This window comes from Pungitius pungitius, chromosome 11 (genome assembly GCF_949316345.1).
Source record: "Pungitius pungitius chromosome 11, fPunPun2.1, whole genome shotgun sequence".
Lineage (NCBI taxonomy): Eukaryota > Metazoa > Chordata > Actinopteri > Perciformes > Gasterosteidae > Pungitius > Pungitius pungitius.
The window spans coordinates 17387061-17406139 of NC_084910.1; the positions used below are offsets into that span (position 1 = coordinate 17387061).

At 45.5% G+C, this 19079-nt stretch overlaps 4 protein-coding genes and 1 long non-coding RNA gene across 8 annotated transcripts in view; 4 read left to right on the forward strand and 1 right to left on the reverse strand.

Annotated features, from left to right (window-relative positions):
* The first annotated feature begins 87 nt into the window (after nucleotides 1-87).
* LOC119197045 (C-type lectin domain family 4 member M-like) lies at nucleotides 88-2596 on the forward strand. The gene is made up of 7 exons (XM_037452939.2): nucleotides 88-360; nucleotides 705-788; nucleotides 872-976; nucleotides 1079-1273; nucleotides 1390-1550; nucleotides 1756-1868; nucleotides 2123-2596. Exons 1-7 carry the CDS (start codon nucleotides 300-302, stop codon nucleotides 2280-2282), a joined length of 879 nt encoding a protein of 292 aa, XP_037308836.2. The 5' UTR covers nucleotides 88-299; the 3' UTR covers nucleotides 2283-2596.
* Nucleotides 2597-5407: 2811 nt separating this feature from the next.
* LOC134132899 (uncharacterized) lies at nucleotides 5408-9689 on the forward strand. 4 transcript variants are annotated; one of them, XR_009957101.1, is made up of 5 exons: nucleotides 5408-5741; nucleotides 5880-5971; nucleotides 6978-8153; nucleotides 8400-8602; nucleotides 8727-9689. It is a non-coding gene; the product is annotated as an uncharacterized LOC134132899 (long non-coding RNA). The 4 variants fall into 4 exon arrangements; XR_009957099.1 differs by having other exon boundaries at nucleotides 5410-5741; nucleotides 5880-7670; nucleotides 7766-8153; XR_009957100.1 differs by having other exon boundaries at nucleotides 5410-5741; nucleotides 5880-7622; nucleotides 7766-8153.
* A 557-nt stretch (nucleotides 9690-10246) lies between these two features.
* LOC119198062 (C-type lectin domain family 2 member B-like) lies at nucleotides 10247-12626 on the forward strand. Its single transcript, XM_037454898.2, has 5 exons — nucleotides 10247-10354; nucleotides 10465-10638; nucleotides 11284-11438; nucleotides 11625-11743; nucleotides 11913-12626. Exons 2-5 carry the CDS (start codon nucleotides 10476-10478, stop codon nucleotides 12061-12063), a joined length of 588 nt encoding a protein of 195 aa, XP_037310795.2. The 5' UTR covers nucleotides 10247-10354; nucleotides 10465-10475; the 3' UTR covers nucleotides 12064-12626.
* Nucleotides 12627-12720: 94 nt separating this feature from the next.
* On the reverse strand, nucleotides 12721-16090 carry gpatch4 (G patch domain containing 4). The gene is made up of 8 exons (XM_037454897.2): nucleotides 15933-16090; nucleotides 15237-15315; nucleotides 15079-15152; nucleotides 14887-14979; nucleotides 14528-14644; nucleotides 14200-14312; nucleotides 14059-14109; nucleotides 12721-13973 (listed from the first exon to the last, which is right to left on the reverse strand). Exons 2-8 carry the CDS (start codon nucleotides 15313-15315, stop codon nucleotides 13202-13204), a joined length of 1299 nt encoding a protein of 432 aa, XP_037310794.2. The 5' UTR covers nucleotides 15933-16090; the 3' UTR covers nucleotides 12721-13201.
* Nucleotides 16091-17749: 1659 nt separating this feature from the next.
* Nucleotides 17750-19079, forward strand: part of pear1 (platelet endothelial aggregation receptor 1) — a 34487-nt gene continuing 33157 nt past the window's right edge. Inside the window, exon 1 of the mRNA XM_037454552.2 lies at nucleotides 17750-17922. The gene's annotated coding sequence lies outside the window, so the exon portion shown is untranslated. The remainder of the gene's footprint in view (nucleotides 17923-19079) is intronic.

Below are 19079 nucleotides of genomic sequence, written 5' to 3' on the forward strand. Positions count from 1 at the left end.
CAGGTAAAGCAAAAAGAATAGGCGATAAGCCATTGTTACAAACTTAGTAATAAAGAGAAGATTTTTGACTGAAAAATAAAATGAATGACTGTCCAAAAACCTCAACCACAAAGGAACCACTTCATCACTCTTACAACATTGTGTCAGAAAGCAGAAGTGCAGGTTGTGCCCACATGTCCGGGTGGTTCCTGCGTGTCGGAAACCAAACCACTTCATTTAGTGTCCTCCGGTGGTTCCACTTGTATGCTGCTTGTCTTTGAGATTTAGTGAACGCCGTCTCTCACAAACCCGATAAGATAATGGAGCAAGAGCTGAATTACGTGCGAGTGAAGTTCAAGACCGACGGTTCGTCTGCAGGCGGTGAGTCACCAGGGCCTGTTGGTGTTCATGTTGTACTTTGACTGAATAATAACCCAGATCTGTTCATCTGAGCTAAAGAAGCTGCTCTCCAGCACATAGAGAAAGGGCAGGTTTGAGGTACTCAACCCTTTCTATACCTTGTTTACTGCAAACTGGAACTCTGTTAGCTTTGATTGGATGTGTTTGACACGCCGTATGAGTTACGTGTGGATGTGACCTCCTCTGGCCCCCGTGATGGGCTCGTCAAACGAAAGCTTACTGGCAGACGAGGAAGGAACTCTTGAAAGTCTGGAATGGAAGAACTTAAAGTTCTCATTTCCTTCAAACCGTTTCGTCTTTCGCAGGTGAACCATGTGACCTGGAAACCATCTACGATGAGGTGAAGACCTACGAGGAGCAGGCCTGGGATACAAACCGAGCCTCGCCAGGTTATTAAAGGGGTCACCGTGATAATTTTTTTTTAAAATTGAACAATTACCATAGTGAACAATCTTCTCTTCTCCTTCTGAAGATGTAAAGAAAGCCCCGCTGCTCACAGCGATTCATCTGGTGGCTTCAGCTCTGGGGATAATGTGTGTCCTCTTGGCGTCGGCCGTCATCGCGCTCAGCGTCTACTGTGAGTCTGTCTCTCTCCCCCCCGGGGGACTATCGCGGCGCTCTTGGTGTCAGAAGCGTGCGCAACAGCAGCGGTTTTATTCCCCCCTCCCCCCCACTGCAGTCAGCGGCGCGGTGTCAGAGCAGCGCAGAGAGAACCTCGACTTAACAGCGAGGAACCTGCAGCTGCGGGCGAACGAGGCCAATTTGGAGAAAGAGGCGGAGGAGCTGACCAGAGAGAGAGACGGGCTCAACTGGACCGTGGGAGTCATCCTGGAATATGAGAACTTCCCAGTGAACAAGCGCTGCCCACACAAAGGTGAGCACATGGGGGGGGGGGGGGGGGGGGGGTTGTTTACTTCACTTGAGCCTTCATGTCAGTTTAACAATTAACTGACATGTTTGTGACTCGGTCGTCTCTGTCTTCCTTCACAGTGTGTAGACCTTGCCCACAGGGCTGGACAACGTTCCAGTCCAACTGTTACATGTTTTCGACGTCCAGTTGGTCCAGCTGGTGGTTGACTTGGAAGGGAAGTCGAGATGAATGCAAAAGAACGAGGGCAGATCTGGTGGTGATTGAAAGTCAAGAGGAACAGGCAAGAATAAGCCTCACTGCTACGAAAACTCTTCTTTTTCAAATGACTTTTATGCTCATTATTATTATTATTACTATTACTCCTCAAACATTACTTTGTGAAGAATGTGTTGCATGTTAACTATTTGATTTATGTATTTATATACCATACTTATATTTACCATATATAAGTGTGGTTTCAAATAACACCTGCACAACAAATTTAGGAATTCCTGAATAACCATACAGAATCCTACCATGATGACAAACATGGCTATTGGACGGGATTGCGCAACACGGACACATGGACGTGGGTAGATGGGAGCAACCTCACTGTGATGTAAGCGCAATGAACACGCTGTCCTTCAAAAGTTGCCACATATGCGCTTTTAACCCCGGTGAATCGTGACCACAGTAATGGGGACTCATTGCTTTATAATTGTTGCAATAATAGCCGGCAATTACACAAATTACACAAACTTTGCCAAAAGTTTTACTCGACAGAATCGATACCCCTTCGACCGGATCAATGGCCTCGTAGCTCAAACGTAGGGAAACAAAGTCAGATGTTGTGTGGTTTTTCTTCTTCAACAGGGACTGGAAATCAAATGAAGCCAACTCAAACCTCTGTGGTCTCCTTCAGGCCACAGAAGGTCCTCTGGCCAACTTGGGAAAAGCCAGCTGTGACATGAAGAACCGCTGGATCTGTGAGCGCCGAGCTTTGATCAAAACCGATCGGGACCCAGGTCCCTGATCAATAATGTGTTACGCAACACCTGTACATATCAAAACCCCCTGATCAAGTTATAGTTCTATGTGTTTGTAGGATTCTGTTACACTGTCATAGCAGACATTCGATAGTTTAGTCAGTGGTGTTGTAGTGGTCTTCATTATATTTAGTTAGAGGTGTTTCTAATTTGTTAATAGAGATCACAAAATTGATACAATGTAAAGCAGTATAACGTTGACTATGAGCTCAGTGATGTAATCGATGTGATTTGCATTGCACTGGTACAGATTGTACATAAAGTTACGACTGAGTGTAAATTACCAACATTAAAATACTTTAATGAGTTATTTCTTCTGCTTTTTTTTAACGTACCATAAAACTCCATCGACCTGATAAACTGTTCCATCTTTAGGGTTACATTTGTTAAGTGATACAAATTTTTTAGGCAAATCCACATTCCCCCACAAAAACACTTTGTAGTATAAAAAATATATTTCAAAAAAGGAGTCTGTAGCGTCAAATGTGTATTCATCCACTGCAGAAAATAGTCCCCAACCAGTTAAAAATCTACCCCTGTGTGAGGAACGTTTGATGAAACCTACAATGTTCATCTAGAAGAAAAAATGATTTACAGCCGGGGGAGGGCGGTCACAACATCTGTTCTGCTACGTGGACAAATAGATGATGGACGATGGGATTTGTTGACAGTAAAATAAAAAACCCTCGTGGTGGCAGACATTGATTCAGTTACTTTGGTGGTGATGAGGAACAGAGCGTCACCCAAAACAAGCACCTCTGCTTCAGGGGTTCAGTTCGAATTTAAATCAAATGCAGAACTGTGTCAACTTCCGCTGTTGCAAAAGTTTGTACATTTTCTCGTTTCTCGCCTTATGACCACACACATACATACACACACACACACACACACACACACACACAAGGGCGACATCTTGAGTAACAGGCTGACTGATGCGGGGCCTCAGTGGCCCTCAGGTTGTCCTCAGGTTACAGTGTGAGAGCTTCTCGGGAGTGTAAGTCTGCCTGACTTCAAGGATGGAGAAAGAAATCATCTATTCCACGGTGGTCTTCAGTAAGAAGGTCGCAGCTCCAGATAGTAAGTGGCTCCTCTCTTGTGCTTTTGTTTTTTTTAGTTTTTTAATAACGTGCTAACATTAAAAGATTTAAAGACAATCGGTCACTATCAAGTTTTTCTCCTCATTTCTTTCTGTTGTTGTTTCCGTCGTTAAGAGAAAAAAGATGATCCGGTAATTTATGCTAAAGGGGAATCTAAGGAGGATGCTACTGCGCCAGTTAAATTTCTACATTTTACCGTGATGAATTATTAGTTTGAAAATGTGTCCTTCACATAAAACTAAATGTTACGCCTGCTCCCTAGAAGGGAGGGGACTGCTGATACGCCGCTGGTCAAGGACCAAGTGTGTCACCAACCGGGGCCTGTGGGGGTCGTGGTGTAAGCAGGACACAAACCGTTTTTACCGTGTATTTGTTATTTATTTGTTTCTATTTACACGGATTACAGGGAGAAGGGCTGGACAAGACCAAAACAACCAAACAAACAAAAAATACACAGGCTTATTCCTAGGTGCTAGTGCTGTAGTTTTAGCACGCTAACCAAAAGATACAGGAGGTGGTCTGCCCAGGTCTAAGCTAGTGTTTCTAGACAGAGACTCACTGCGGGTGATGTATGCCCATGGGCCTCTAGTCTAGCCACAACGGCTCCCTTCCCCCTGGGACGAAAAGGAGAACAAAAAGAACACGGTCATTAGTACAAAAAAACAATCCAAAACCACACTGACAAACACAACTTCCTGACCATACAAAAGTACATGGAGCCAGAGCCAGCGAGCCCTCCTCGGGCCTCAAGACTGTGGCCTTTTGAGCTCCAAACCAGGTGCAGCCACTAACGATCCTGGGTCCGCAGCCAATCAGGGGGGGGGGTGGTAAATCCTGTCAATTAAGAGCACACACACACACACAAGCAACTTCAACAACAAATGCACATACACACATACAAGGCCCTGCTGTGGAACACAGGGCCGTAACACGCCCTCCCCCACAACAGCTGCAAAACCCCAGCTTGTACATGTACAGTACAATTTTCCGCTTTACCCTCACTGGTAAGCCCGGGATAGAGTGTCAGCTACCACGTTTGCAGACCCCTTTACGTGTGATATGGCCAAGTTGTACCCCTGCACGATCAGAGCCCACCGCATGAGGCGGCGGTTCTGGTTGTACATTTGCCTAAGAAAGGTAAGAGGGTTATGGTCAGTGAAGACCATAACAGGGACGTTACTTGAGCCAACGTAGACTTCGAAGAACTGGAGTGCCAAAAGTAAGGCAAGCGTCTAATGCTCAATTGTCGAATACCGTTTTTGACACGGGCTGAACTTTTTGGAAAAGAAGCTAATTGGACGATCCACACCATCGTCACCCTCCTGTAGTAGGACTGCACCTGCCCCCACGATACAGGCATCAATTTCTAGTTTAAATGGTTTGTCGAAGTCGGGGGCAGCTAAAACCGGAGCGTTGCATAGCAATGCTTTCGCTGACTCAAACGCGGAGGTACACTCTGGTGACCACTTGAAAGTTACTTTCGGGCTCAGCAAGGATGTCAGGGGGGATACTACGGTTGAGAAGTTCCTGCAGAATGTTCTGTAGTATCCCACCATTCCCAGAAAACGTCGCAGCTGCCGGCGAGTGTTCGGAGTGGGAAAGTTCGCTATTGCCTCAACCTTGCTAGCAATGGGGCGCACTTGTCCACGTCCCACCTGCTTCCCAAGATAAGTCACCGTTGCTTTTCCGAATTCGCACTTTGCTAGATTGAGCGTCAATGAAGCGCCCTCTAGCCGCTGGAATACTGACCGCAGCGTGGCAAGATGTTCAACCCAGGTGCGTGAATGGATCACCAAGTCGTCAAGGTAAGCTGTGCAATTCGGGAGGTCTTTAAACACAATGTTAACTAGGCGTTGGAACGTGGCGGGTGCATTACACATCCCAAATGGCATGACTGTGTATTGCACAAAGTTGTCTGGTGTCACAAAGGCCGATATATTAGACGCTCTTTGGGTTAAAGGCACCTGCCAGTAACCTTTAAGCAAGTCCAGTTTACTCACGTATGCTGCAGAGCCAATGCGATCGATGCAATCCTCCAAGCGGGGTAATGGAAACGAATCCGGCACAGTCACAGAGTTGATTTTGCGGTAGTCTGTACACAAGCGGGACGTACCGTCTGGCTTGGGGACTAGTATGCACGGAGAACTCCACGGGCTGTAGCTGGGTTTTGCCATTCCATTCTGCAACAAGTAATCCACTTCACTCTTCATTATTTCTCTCTTATGTGTGTTAACCCGATACGGGTGCTGGCGAATAGGTCGAGTGTTTCCAACGTCTACGTCGTGCTCCAAAACAGAGGTGCAGCTTGGTACTTCGCAGAATACTTTGAGAAAGGAATGTATTAGTGCGGTGAGTTCTTCAGTTTGTCTCTGGTCTAAATGTCCCATTAGGGACGGTAGTTTTTGTAGCATTTCCGGGTTGTTGAGTCGTTTACACTGTTGTAATGTATTGCGTGTTACTAACCCATCCTCGTCGTTTTCCTTCCAGTCCCCCTCAGGTATGGGCACCACTAGTGCTGCGCTGGTGAAGGTGGGCAGAACTGGTCCTTGGGGAGACACGTCAGGAACGTCACGTTTACGGTAAGACTTGAGCATGTTGATATGACACAGACGGGAGGAGCGTCTGCGGTCCGGGGTTTTAATTATATAGTTAGTGTCACTTATTTTTTTTTTCGACAATATAAGGCCCAGTAAACCTGGCCGAGAGAGACGAACCAGGTACGGGTAGGAGAACGAGTACCTGCTCCCCTGGCACAAAAGAGCGGTCCTTTGTCTTTCTGTCATACTGCACCTTCATGCGTTCCTGAGAGGTAGAGAGGGACTCTCTGGCCACTGAGCACGCGATATGCAGCCTCTCCCGCATCTCACTAACATAGTCCAGCACATTTCGAGGGTAGCTACTGGACACTTCAGATAACAAGTGCTCCTTCAGAACTTTCATCGGACCTCGTGGCGTATGACCGAAAACCAGATCAGCGGGACTGAATCCTAATGATTCCTGGATGGTCTCTCTGACAGCGAACAGAACAAAGGGGACTCCCTCGTCCCAACTAGTATTTGTCTCCACACAGTATTTTCTTAGCATCGTCTTCAAGGTCTGGTGCCAGCGCTCTAGAGCCCCCTGGCTCTCTGGATGGTACGCGCTGGAGACCTGATGTGTGATAGACAGATTCTTCATTGTAGCAGCGAACAACTTGGACATGAAGTTAGTACCTTGGTCAGTTTGGATCACTTTCGGGAGTCCAAATGTGGAGAAGAACTTCATCAGGGCTTTAATGATGGTTTTGGTCGTTATTGTTCGGAGGGGGATGGCTTCTGGGTACCGTGTAGCACTGCACATAATAGTGAGAAGGTACTGGTTACCTGCTCGTGTCTTCGGTAGTGGGCCCACACAGTCCACTATCACTCGGTCGAACGGTTCTCCAATCACAGGAATTGGATGAAGTGGCACGGGAGGAACAGGTTGGTTCACCTTTCCTATTAGTTGGCACACATGACAGGTTCTGCAGTATTTGACAACATCAGATTTTAAACCTGGCCAGAAAAAGTACCTGAGAATTCGGTTGTATGTTTTTGTTATCCCTAGATGTCCTGCCCATCCAGGATCATGAGCCAACGACAGTATTTGCGGTCGTAGCGGTGAAGGAACAACTACCTGCTGAACAACATCCCAGTCCTCACCGGTTTTGTGTGCTGTCCAACTGCGCATTAGAACTCCCTCCTTCACTGAATAGGCAGCACTCTGCAGGCCTGTTTCTCCAGGGGCCTCTATTGCATCAAAACACTTCCTCAGACTGGTATCCGCTTTCTGCCACTCAATTAGCTTTTCCACTGCTAAGGATGGGAGAACGTCCTGTAACTGACTGGCGCAGACATCTTCCCTCATTGTAGGCAGAGTGGCCTGTACCTCAGGCTTTGGTTCCTCACCCCTAACCTGCTCAAAGACCGAATCCGACAAATCCACCACCTCCCCTTCCCCCCTGGACTGTGCTCTTGTTAGGACACAAGCCGGGAAAACATGTGGAAACTGTTTAACAATAAACACATCTGCATCTTTTGTTTCAGGTGTTTCTATTACCTCTAGGACCGGAGATACCCTACCCCCAGCGATGTCGTTACCCAGCAACAGAGTTACCCCCGCCACCGGTAACTTGGGCACGACGCCAACCCGGAAACGTCCTGAAATGAGCTCTGACTTTAAGTGTAACCAGTGTAACGGTACACAGATGGGGTTAGTTTCAATCCCACACAGGAGAACATTAGATCCACAGTAATTAAGGTCAGACCAGGGCAACGCGTCTTTACAGATTACGGATTGTGCTGCACCGGTGTCTCGTAAGATTTTGACTAAAGTGTGGTCCTCTGGTTCTCCAGTGATAGAAACACTCCCAACTGACACAAATGGAGCATACCTAGGATCCGGCTCAGCTCCAACCATCTTGTCCGCAGCAACAGCGTCTAGGCGAGGAGTAGACTGGATAAGACCGACACTTTTCTTGCTGCGGGGTGGGGACTGAGAGGTCTTTGTTTTCAGAACCGCACAATCTGAAATCAAGTGGCCCACTTCATGACAGTAAAAACACTCTCTTTTTTCTGTGAGTCTTCTGGCGGGGTCAAGTGAAGACCGGCGTGCCCAAGACGTCGATGGGACGACAGTATGAGATCCACTAAACACAGTTTTGTGGGTCAGAGCATATTCGTCCGCCATAACAGCGGCCTGGGTCAACTTCTCTACCTTCCGCTCATTCAAGTACACCACTAGGTGCTCAGATAAGTGGTTCTTGAATTCTTCTAATAAAACGAGCTCTTTCAGATCCAACAAAGTTGTTACCTTGCTCGCTGCACACCAGCGCTCAAATAGAGACTCCTTGTCCCTAGCAAACTCCACAAATGTACGACTCCCCACTTTCTTGTGAGACCTGAAGCGTTGCCTGTAGGCTTCAGGTACTAACTCGTAGGCTCTAAGTACTGTTGCTTTAACCACATCATACTGCAAACTGTCTTCCAGGGAAAGCGCTGCGACCACTTCCTGGCCCTTCCCAGACAGCTTGCACTGCAGGAGAAGAGGCCACACCTCCTTTGGCCATTGCAGAGCGACGGCTACACGCTCAAATGCTACGAAGTAGCGGTCTACTTCGGTCTCCCTAAACGGTGGAACCATCGGAACGTTTTGGCTCACCTTAAATGGAGGTGGCTCACGTGGCCCTGAGGGTGAGACCCCTACACCTGCCTCGAGCTCCATCTGCCTAATTTTTATTCTGACCTCCTTATCTGCTTCTATTTTTCTGAGTTCCAACTCAAATTCATATCTTTTCCTCTCTTCTCTGTCTTTCAGTTCTGCCTGAAGACGTGCCATCTGTTTACGCAGCTTGTCTACCTCCCCTACCTCAGATCCACCTGCCACTGGGGAAAACGGAAGAAACTTTGGCAGCGTCCAAGGAGCTGGAGCCTCTTTACGCTCCCCACTGTCCACCGGCGGTGTGGGAGAGGAGACTCCTGCGGTCCTTTCCTCGGCACCCTCTACGGGATCCTCCTCGTCCAGGGACATGACGCCTGCCTCTTCTAGATCCAATAAATAATGCTTGATTTGTTCTACAATCTCAGCCTTTAAAGCTTGTTCACTGACACGTAGCTTGTAGTGCTCAGCTATTTTTTTTAGCTCTTCCTTGCGCATTCTCGTTAGGAGACCTAAAGTAGGGTTCTCCAAGAACGTTGCTAGGGTGAGGGTAGCCATCTGTACACAATAAAAATTTGCACCTGAGTAACACCACCTAACTAACCAGTATCCAGTCCAACTACACGAGTCTGCTTACACCACACCGTACATGCCCCAATTATTGACCACAGAAAGATCCTCTCAGCAGCAGCGGGCCAACAGACATCCCGGACGAGCCCCCACTTGTTACGCCTGCTCCCTAGAAGGGAGGGGACTGCTGATACGCCGCTGGTCAAGGACCAAGTGTGTCACCAACCGGGGCCTGTGGGGGTCGTGGTGTAAGCAGGACACAAACCGTTTTTACCGTGTATTTGTTATTTATTTGTTTCTATTTACACGGATTACAGGGAGAAGGGCTGGACAAGACCAAAACAACCAAACAAACAAAAAATACACAGGCTTATTCCTAGGTGCTAGTGCTGTAGTTTTAGCACGCTAACCAAAAGATACAGGAGGTGGTCTGCCCAGGTCTAAGCTAGTGTTTCTAGACAGAGACTCACTGCGGGTGATGTATGCCCATGGGCCTCTAGTCTAGCCACAACGGCTCCCTTCCCCCTGGGACGAAAAGGAGAACAAAAAGAACACGGTCATTAGTACAAAAAAACAATCCAAAACCACACTGACAAACACAACTTCCTGACCATACAAAAGTACATGGAGCCAGAGCCAGCGAGCCCTCCTCGGGCCTCAAGACTGTGGCCTTTTGAGCTCCAAACCAGGTGCAGCCACTAACGATCCTGGGTCCGCAGCCAATCAGGGGGGGGGGGGTGGTAAATCCTGTCAATTAAGAGCACACACACACACACAAGCAACTTCAACAACAAATGCACATACACACATACAAGGCCCTGCTGTGGAACACAGGGCCGTAACACTAAATAAAGCTAAATGTACTCTTTCCAACCTGCTTGAAGCCTGTTGTCAGTAGTATTATTTAACGTTATGTAGTACAGTATTACTTTAATGGCGGGTGGTTCTGATTCAAATGCTAAATAAACATGGATGAGCACCATCTATATGTATGTGTATGATTATCGAAACAACGACACTAGTGATGTGACAGAGTATTACAAAACACAACAGTAATGAGTGAGTCCATTATAATTCCAACTCTGATTTGAAGGTTTGCTTTTTTTCACCACGAGCAGATGGCAGAGAAGCCACCTGCTCTCACTTTGCCGCCTTGGCGGCGTGTTCGGGGACACTTTGTGTCCTGCTGGTGGCGAGCGTCGCTGTCATTATCTACCGTGAGTAAACACACACACACACACACACACACACAGACAGACACGCAGTGAACAGCAGGCGATCCGGGGTGTTCCTTTGGTTTGAATCGTCTCCCTCCGTCACTCCCCAGTCTCCTCTGTGATGGAAGAACAGAGAGGGAACCTCGGCGAGCTCGGCGCAGAGAAGCAGCTGCTGGTGGAGGAGGTGAGCGCCTTGAGCTCCGTCACGCACAACCTCAACTGGACGCTGGGAGTCATCATGCGCTTTGACGCCTTTCCCGTCAGCGACTTCTGCCCAGATAAGAGTGAGTGGGTCTGATGGGGCATCCGGACGCACTGTAGGGGGGGATTGAGGCCACTATCACAGGCCGCGAGGCCCTGCTTCCACGTGAAAGGTGGGGACGGCAGTTGAGATAAAAATTTAAAAAGAAGGGCTAAATATGTCAATTCTGAAAGGTATTCCATAAACAGGAAGCCTGGCAAATCTAACTTGGTTAGAAATCACAACAGAGGAGATTATACATTAAAATATAATCTATTCATTTTGAATAGATGATTATTCCCCAGCGAAGGATAAAGTCCGGAGAGGAAGTACCACCGTCCACAAGAGTAAAATACATGAATAAGTCCCACATTATATTAACACTCACTTTATTTACTTGCACTTTAGCATCATGCTATGATGAGATAATTGCTAACTAGTAAAACATCAATGAGGGAACAAGAAGTGGAGAAATGACTCCTTTAAGGATCTAGCTACAGTTGTAGCAGATATTACAGATAAATCCAAAGAAAGAAACCTTTGCTTCCTGGCGGCGCCCTGAGGGACAGGGCAAGGGGTCACCAAAGGTCGGAAGGGTTCATTCTATTGACGCCGTTGACGTCTGCCCCAAACGGAATCGCAATCCTTCAAATCCCAAATCCGCGTTGTGCTTTATTCCCGAACGCAGAGTGTCAGCCGTGTCGGGAAGACTGGGTTCTGTTCCAGGAGAAGTGCTACCTGTTTCCCAGTGAAAACTCCCCCTGGAACACATGGGAGGGGGGCCAGAGGTACTGCCAAAGCGCGGCCGCAGACCTCGTCGTGATCGATAATCTGCATGAACAGGTGAGCGCTGACAACACAGACCTCCTCTCAAGAGCTTTTCAACCCTGTTTCGATTCAGATTTAGTGAATAAAAGAGGCGATTCAGAGGCAAATGGCCGGGATGCAATGGAGACTCTCTGTAGGAAGTCAGTGTTTTGAATGCGTGATCAGATGTGGAATACATGTTTACCACGCTATACTTTACAGGAATTCATCAGTAATCACTCCAGGTTTTACTACGACCGTTACCATGGATACTGGCTCGGGCTGCGTAAAGTCCAGGACAGAAACTGGGTGTGGGTTGATGGACAAAATGACACTCTCAGGTGAGGAAGTCATTTCATTTATTTTCTATTTAATGTTCATTTATTGAACTACTTTCTCTGTGGGTGCTTAGTTTAGGTTTTCGTCTTTTTCACATTAGGACACAGGTATTTAGTAATAAGTGTTAATACATTGTTACTGTGTGCTAATGATCACGTTGTGTCTTTGAAGCTACTGGTTAACGGAGAGCATTGGTATGTCTCCCCAATGCGGACTGATGATCCCCGAGAGGAAGCCCTCAGCCAGCTGGAATCCAGCCTACTGTTACATGAGGAACAAATTCATCTGTGAGGCCGACGCCCTGTTGAGGTCCGATCTGTGAGCGCTGCCACAGGTTCTCCCACATGCAAAGTTGTACGAAAGTGTTAATTATCGTTTATAAACCAGCTCAGGAGTCACAAAAAGGGGAAGAAGCTGAACCACACTGTACAATTTAACCGCTTAAGCACCTTTGAACTATTGCAGCTTTATGAGTAAGCCTCACTGGGAGGACGCTGTGCACTTCATCCAGAGATCGGTGAAGACATAATAAAGAACATGAGTCAATGAATCATGTGACGTGTTTCTCCCAAAGAGCCAAAGCCTTATAACGGGACGACTTCTGCAAAGTTAATTTCATCATTACATTTGCACACTGATGCAACAGTTATTTTCCAGCAGCTGGCTTGCTGCATGTTTCTGGTGTTACGTAAAGACTTATGAGTCAAAATATGAGTCAAAATATGTTGTGCAACAAAGTGTATGTTCGACATGGCGGACTTTTCAAGAATCCGTGACTTTATTTTGACCTGTATTTTATATTATACTTTTGTCTCTTCTGTAGTATCTGTGGTAATACACCATAGAGTAGTATGTAGCCTACACTATAGAAAAACAATATATCACATGGTGACGATATATTTTAAATAATCACATAAAATGCAGTACATTACATGTTATTTTGTCAACTGAGCAGAAAAATAAATCAATCACAAAAATGTAGTTTGATGCATTCAATATTTAATTCTTATAAACTCCAGAAGTTCATGACAGTTTGTCAGTTAAACCAGTTCAATAAAACATTGAGAGCCTAAAAATGTTTTTCCTACAGTTCATAATAGTTTTCAACTAAAACGTATATTTTACATTTAGTAGTCATCAAAAGGCAACTTTCTGTTAATTGGCTCCAACAAGAATGACGGATTTGATTTGATAACGTGTGACACGGCACCAACTCATGAAGTCAGTGACAGATTCAGATGGACACTTCCCATGTTGTAAATAATCAATCGTCATAAAAAGTCTGCATCGCCAGCTGATCTGCAAAAAAATAACCCAACAGACCTCAGGTCCTCAGCGGCAGACTGAAGGGAATCCAACAGATCACATTTAAGGGAGGAAGGAGTCAAGTGAGCTTGGTTAGGAGGCTGAATAGGAATCACTGAATTACAGATATCTTGTTAAGGACCAAAGCTTTTAAACTACTCTCTGGACTTCTTTTTTTTCTTCTTCTTGGGACAAAGCGTCTCCTCGTTTGTATCCTCGTCTGCGTAGGATTTGTCTTTTTTACACTTTTTCCTTTTCTGCCTCGGAGTGGGGTCTTCCTCGGTCACTGACACGACTGACACTTGCTTTGGTGTGCAGACCGGCTCCGATAGGCTCCCTTCGGTGTTGTTGCTCTCCTCCTCAGGAGGTTCGCTGTGTGAGGATTTCTTCTTCTTCTTCTTTTTCTTCTTCTTCTTCTTCCCTTCTGTGAGCAGCTCAGCAGGCTCCTCCTGGCTTTTGCGCTCTGCTGCAGGTGAAAATGTTCTTCCTTCCTCGTCCTGCTGCGTATTGTGTTTTTTATTTTTATGCTTCCTCTTTGTTTTATGAGAGTGGTCTGAGTCACTGTCTTCTACATAGATCACATCCCCATCAGAGGAAACCACGTCAGTTATCTGCTCAATTACCTCGTTGGCTCTCTTCTTCTTCTTCTTCTTTTTGACTATAACATCCGCGTCAGGACTTACAGGAGACTCCTTTAGGTCATCATCGCTCCCGGGGAATCCAACGTCTTTCATCTTCTTCGTCTGGGAGTCGCTCAGCGTCTCGGCCGTCTGGTCAGCTGACCGGGCAGTGGGCGGAGTCTGAGCGACGCAAACCGCCGCGGCGTCAGCCGGTTGGCTCTTCTTGCCGTACTTCGCCATGAACTCGGCCTCCTGCTGCTCTAGCCGGGCTAACTTGGCACTCATGGTCAAGCCATGTCTGGCTCCTCTGGAAAACACAAGTCCATCAGAAATTAAATCTTTTTTTTTTTTTTTACTTTTCAGTATTACCAGACACTTTATGATCGACTTACTTGTGAGCCGTGCGGCCGCCACAAGCCTTCATCAGATCCGCATCAGAGAGCCTGTTGAGCATAAACACATTTGCAAACAGTTAAATAAAAAAAAAAGCTCAGCGAAAGATCAAGCATCTCCACATCAGGTGAAGTTCTCACTTTGTGGTGCTGGAGAGATCCATCTTCTGGTCGTCCTCGTCGTCCGAGCTACTGCTGTCCGAGCTGGAAGGCTTCGGATCGGGCTGCTCCGAACCCGACAGCAGCGTCGCCGACTGACGGAAACACAAACAGAGACAGTCACCATCCGGTCGGACCACAAACTGTAACATTGGAAAGCAATATAAATGTATATTCATTTTTCAGCATGTTTTAGTGGTTTATTTAAACGGTTAAGATTCCTCCAATTCTTTAAAACTCTGAAGCTTCCTGTGCACCATGTATCTCCTTCATTTACCACTAATGCTGAAATAACAAACAAACAACTTACCTTGACAAAGCATCCATAAAGTTTGGATTTAGCCAGAGCGGCTTTCCTTGGCTTTTTATTGGAGATCATTCCATCCTCTTCACCTTCCTCCGCTGTCTTCTTCAACTGAATCCCATTCTGAAATGAAACAAAACTTTTGACCTTCTTTGATTTATCCTCAAGGGTTTCTTCTCATGAATTGGCTCGGCTCCTTTTCATATACACGTTATATTGGTCTCACCATCACTAAAACATCACAAAATCCCCTTGAAGTCAAAAATAGCACAAAAGCATCACTTGATACTTTTAGACTAAAAGTGTCCCGTGATGGTGAGCGCGTTGAACTGTGTGTTGTTCAGGGATCAGCAGGTAGGCCTCACCTGATCAGACTCCACCTGCAGACTGGAAGAAGCCTTATTGAAGACATGATCCCACCAGTGGAAGGTGAACTGATCCCCTTCCTTATGACCAATCTGGAAGACAAGAAAACCCCCATGAGTCTACAGAACAGAGTTTACACCAGGGATGAATGCGATCAGGAGAGACGCTGCATAAAACCAAATCGTACTCACCCCTCCTTTGTCACATTTCACTTTGACCTTGACGGCCTCGGCTATGCCGTTCTCACCTCGGCCCAATCCTTTACCTGAGGAGAGGGGACAGCGTGAGACCTGTGCACCTGGACGTGACCCACTGCGGTGGCTGAACCAAAGACCCGAGAGCATCTTACCGTATTCCCAGCCGTGACGCAGGAGCTGCTGCTCTGCAAACTTCAAGCCGCGACTTTTCTCTGGTAGAACTTCTGCCATCTGGTAAGTACAAGTTTGTAGAGTGTTATAAAATCAGAAACTCTGAAATATGAGTGATTGATGAAGTTTTAATTCATGCCGTGAGAAAACGATCCTACTTTATAAGATTAACAGAAAACCGAAAAGGCCTGTAATCTGAAAACAGGGCTGTTATTCTGAGTAAACTTGTGGATGTGACAGTTCAGCAAAACACCTCCAGCATTTTAATGAATATGAAGCTATTCCTGCAGATTAAAACAGAACATTATGAAAGTTTAGAAAAAATAAAAATAGCAAGCGTTAAAATTAAACACACTAATACAGTAGAGTCCAATTCACTTTTTAGGTTAACGCTTAGTTTAGAATAGATTGTTTATTGTTAAGTGATATGAGGCATAATCACATTCCGCTTTGTGTTGATACTACGTCACATAAATTAATTCAAAGGTTTATATGTTTTTTTAATGTAACGTTAAGAGCACTTACACCGGGGGGAAAAGCATTTCTGGAGGATCGTACAGTTCTTTTTTCTCTGGGTTGAAGTTAGCAGCTAACGTTAACGTGAAGGCATTAACAACACGACACTCACATTTTTACACACAACATTAACAAGTCAGAAGTCACACACGATAACATACCTCTGACCGTCTGGATTCAGTAAAACTGCATCATCAGAACTGAAGCAGAAAAAACGCGTTCGTGAAGCCGCTAGCCATGAGGTTTCAGCAGCTAGCTGACATGACACCGGAAACACGTCACGAAGGTCCCGCTATCTTCTTCTTCTTCTCGTTATTTTACAGCAGCCGGAACACTGGTAGCATACGTTGCTCTCAATCAAATAAAAGCCCCAAAATGTTTTTTGTCCTGTATTAAAAAAAGATAGACCATTTGAAACATATTTCCTTGAAACAATATATTCACTTTTCACGTTAATAAACCCTGTGACAGAAACAAAATTAAAAGACAGGCCCAATTCAAAATAATATTTATATATATTTTTCTGATGATGTTTATATTGTGAAATACATTAATGAAATGAACTGTACTCACTTATAGCTAAGGACATTTCATTTTATGTTGATTTTAGTGGTCCATATGGACACAAGTGGCAGAAAGTTTGATCCACAATGGATCACTGTTGTCCTTAAATACCTCTTTACCTTTTTACATTACATTACATTACATGTCATTTAGCTGATGCTTTTATCCAAAGCGACTTACAAAAAATGTATTTCTAACCTCCAAAAGACAACTAAAAGCAACTCTGAAATGACGACATGCGCTCGGGGTGCCCTCAGCATGACTGCTTAAACAGCCCCTATTAGAACAACAGGAAACAGTTTAATGTCCCCCCTTTTCTTTGTTTCCGTGCAGTGAGGATGTTTGTCCCAGCGGGCCTCCATCCATGCCTTTTGTTTATCTGTGTTCCGCAGGGGACGGCAGTTTGGGAGGAAGACCTCCGACTGCTGTCTGCCGAAGCAGATTGACAGCTACCTCAGAGGAGGTGGTTACTCACCTGTAAATAGATCATGTGACAGGAAGGAACGTGTGACGCACAGAAAGCGTATTTGGACCCTCCACATAGTCTAATTTATGACGTAGTCTCCTAACAAAGTACATACTAGCATTCAATTATATTTGATGCAACAGTTTGGAGAAGACCCACTTCTCCTTCAACATGACCGTGCACCATGCTTACATCCGGATCAACACAGACATTTTGGAGTTAGGAGTTGAACAACTAGATTGGCCTGCACAACCCTCCCCCAATACTGTGAGCCTTTTACAACCCAACATCAGTGACCAATCTCGCTAACGTGGCGTTCTGACGTGGCTCCTGTGGCCGAATGGGTACAAACCAGATTCCCAGGAGAGTGGAGAGCAGATTAAATGTTCACGTGTTCACGTACTTGGGGTCATATAGTTTAGCAGAAGATGGATCTTGTGATGTGATATCAGTTTAGTGTTAAAATCAACACAGAAGAGCAAAGAAGTTACAAAATGCAAATCAAATGAAAGTTGGTGATCCGTTCTATTTCATGCATATAAATCAAACCAGTAGTTGTCTATCTATCTATCTATCTATCTATCTATCTATCTATCTATCTATCTATCTATCTATCTATCTATCTATCTATCTATCTATCTATCTATCTATCTATCTATCTATCTATCTATCTATCTATCTATCTATCTATATATCTGTCTATCTGTCTGTTTATTAATCTATATAAATATGTATCTATTTAAATATCTATTTGTCATCATCAATGTCTGCAGGCGGGTCAAAGACAAAAACATATCTCTCTCTCTCTCTCTCTCTCTCTCTCTCTCTCTCTCTCCCTCCTCCTCCTCCTCCTCGCTGTCACAGTTCCTCCCGTTTCTTTGGCTCCGCTTCAGGACCCTCCCTCCCCCGTTGGATGCGGTCGCTCTCTCTCTCTCTCTCTCTCTCTCTCTCTCTCTCTCTCTCTCTCTTCCCAATAAATGTTTACACCGCTTGAAGATGTTTTTTCACTTGATGAAATCTTAAACACAAACAGTGTTTTTCCGTCTCACGCGCGTCCATGGAGGTTTCTTTCTAACCGCTGGCACAAGATTTTGAAATCCCGAAAATTCTTGGACGGCAAGGTGAGTAAAATCATGTCAATAACTTCAAAGTCCACGGGATGTCACGGAGGCTTTATTTAAGAGACAAAGCTTTGCGAGGATTGTGCGCCGTGTTCTCAAAGAGCGCAACGTGGAGCCGCCTGTGATCTGCTGTGAGTTTAAAGCCACTGTAATAAATGCTTCTCACTGGCTTCAATGTGTAAACCCGTCTACAGCTGCCTGTCCGTCTGGTTCTGGCTGTACATTTAGCGCTTCTTCTTATTTCTATAAACATGGTATCTTCTAAGTTTCAAATACGTGTGAAAAATGTTGGAAAAACGACCTTTATTTGAAGTAAACTAAATATTGCTTCAGTGGTGGAGTGTGACAATAAGTATATTTATTCAAGTAAATACTTTACTGTGATACTTCCTTTACTAGTGATGTCTTTTATATGGTCAAATGTACTTCAACTAAAGCTGTAAAAGTACTCTTTAAGCAATGGCCCCTTTGATACTGTGGTGTTACAATATAACTGTTTTCTTATGTCAATGTTGAGTATTTCATATCTGTTATAATGGATCACATTTTCAAAGTAAAATCTTAATTTGCAAGGTAATCACAAACTTAAATAAAGGTTAGCGTATGAACTAACATTAGATAAAGGTAAAATGAGGTAAAGTACTTTCCTCCACTGGTGGTGAAAGTGTATCGTCTTATTTATTTAACCTTTTAGGCAGATGTTTCAAAAAACAGTTTTTTTTTTTTATTGATCGCCACTTCAAAAGACAAACTATCACAATAAAACCATCTGTCAGCACACAAATTAACTTTAAACAGCGGGGGATCTTGGCACTGAGCGAGTGACTCCGAAAATCTGTCGTCTCCATCGATTCCTCACAGAGGAAGTCACCGGGACGAGGCCTGTTCTTTCTTCCTCCTCCTCCTCCTCCTCCTCCTCCTCCTCCTCCTCCTCCTCCTCCTCCTCCTCCTCCTCCTCTTCCGTCTTGTTTGATTTTCATTAAGTTGTTAATCCCAGTTCGGGACTCGCCTCTCGCCTCTGGAGCTCCAGCCAGTGAGACGTGGCGGCGGCGGCAGCCCCGGGGCGAATGTGTGACTTCCTGTGCGTGACGGCGTGACTCGGGCCTCCGCGTCCCGCTATAGCGGCGTCCATCAGGCACAGGCGGGACGGAGTGTTC

Excerpts from the sequence above, each read along its gene's own strand:
- gpatch4 (XM_037454897.2), bottom strand. The coding sequence starts at position 15,315 with ATGGCAGAAGTTCTACCAGAGAAAAGTCGCGGCTTGAAGTTTGCAGAG. Across the intron at positions 14,313-14,527 it reads TTTATGGATGCTTTGTCAAG|TCGGCGACGCTGCTGTCGGG; the intron begins GTAAGTTGTTTG and ends TGTTTCCGTCAG. Across the intron at positions 13,974-14,058 it reads GGCGGCCGCACGGCTCACAA|AGGAGCCAGACATGGCTTGA; the intron begins GTAAGTCGATCA and ends TGTGTTTTCCAG.
- LOC119198062 (XM_037454898.2), top strand. The coding sequence starts at position 10,476 with ATGGAAGAACAGAGAGGGAACCTCGGCGAGCTCGGCGCAGAGAAGCAG. Across the intron at positions 10,639-11,283 it reads CGACTTCTGCCCAGATAAGA|AGTGTCAGCCGTGTCGGGAA; the intron begins GTGAGTGGGTCT and ends TCCCGAACGCAG. Across the intron at positions 11,744-11,912 it reads GGACAAAATGACACTCTCAG|CTACTGGTTAACGGAGAGCA; the intron begins GTGAGGAAGTCA and ends GTGTCTTTGAAG.
- LOC119197045 (XM_037452939.2), top strand. The coding sequence starts at position 300 with ATGGAGCAAGAGCTGAATTACGTGCGAGTGAAGTTCAAGACCGACGGT. Across the intron at positions 361-704 it reads CGACGGTTCGTCTGCAGGCG|GTGAACCATGTGACCTGGAA; the intron begins GTGAGTCACCAG and ends CGTCTTTCGCAG. Across the intron at positions 1,274-1,389 it reads CAAGCGCTGCCCACACAAAG|TGTGTAGACCTTGCCCACAG; the intron begins GTGAGCACATGG and ends CTTCCTTCACAG.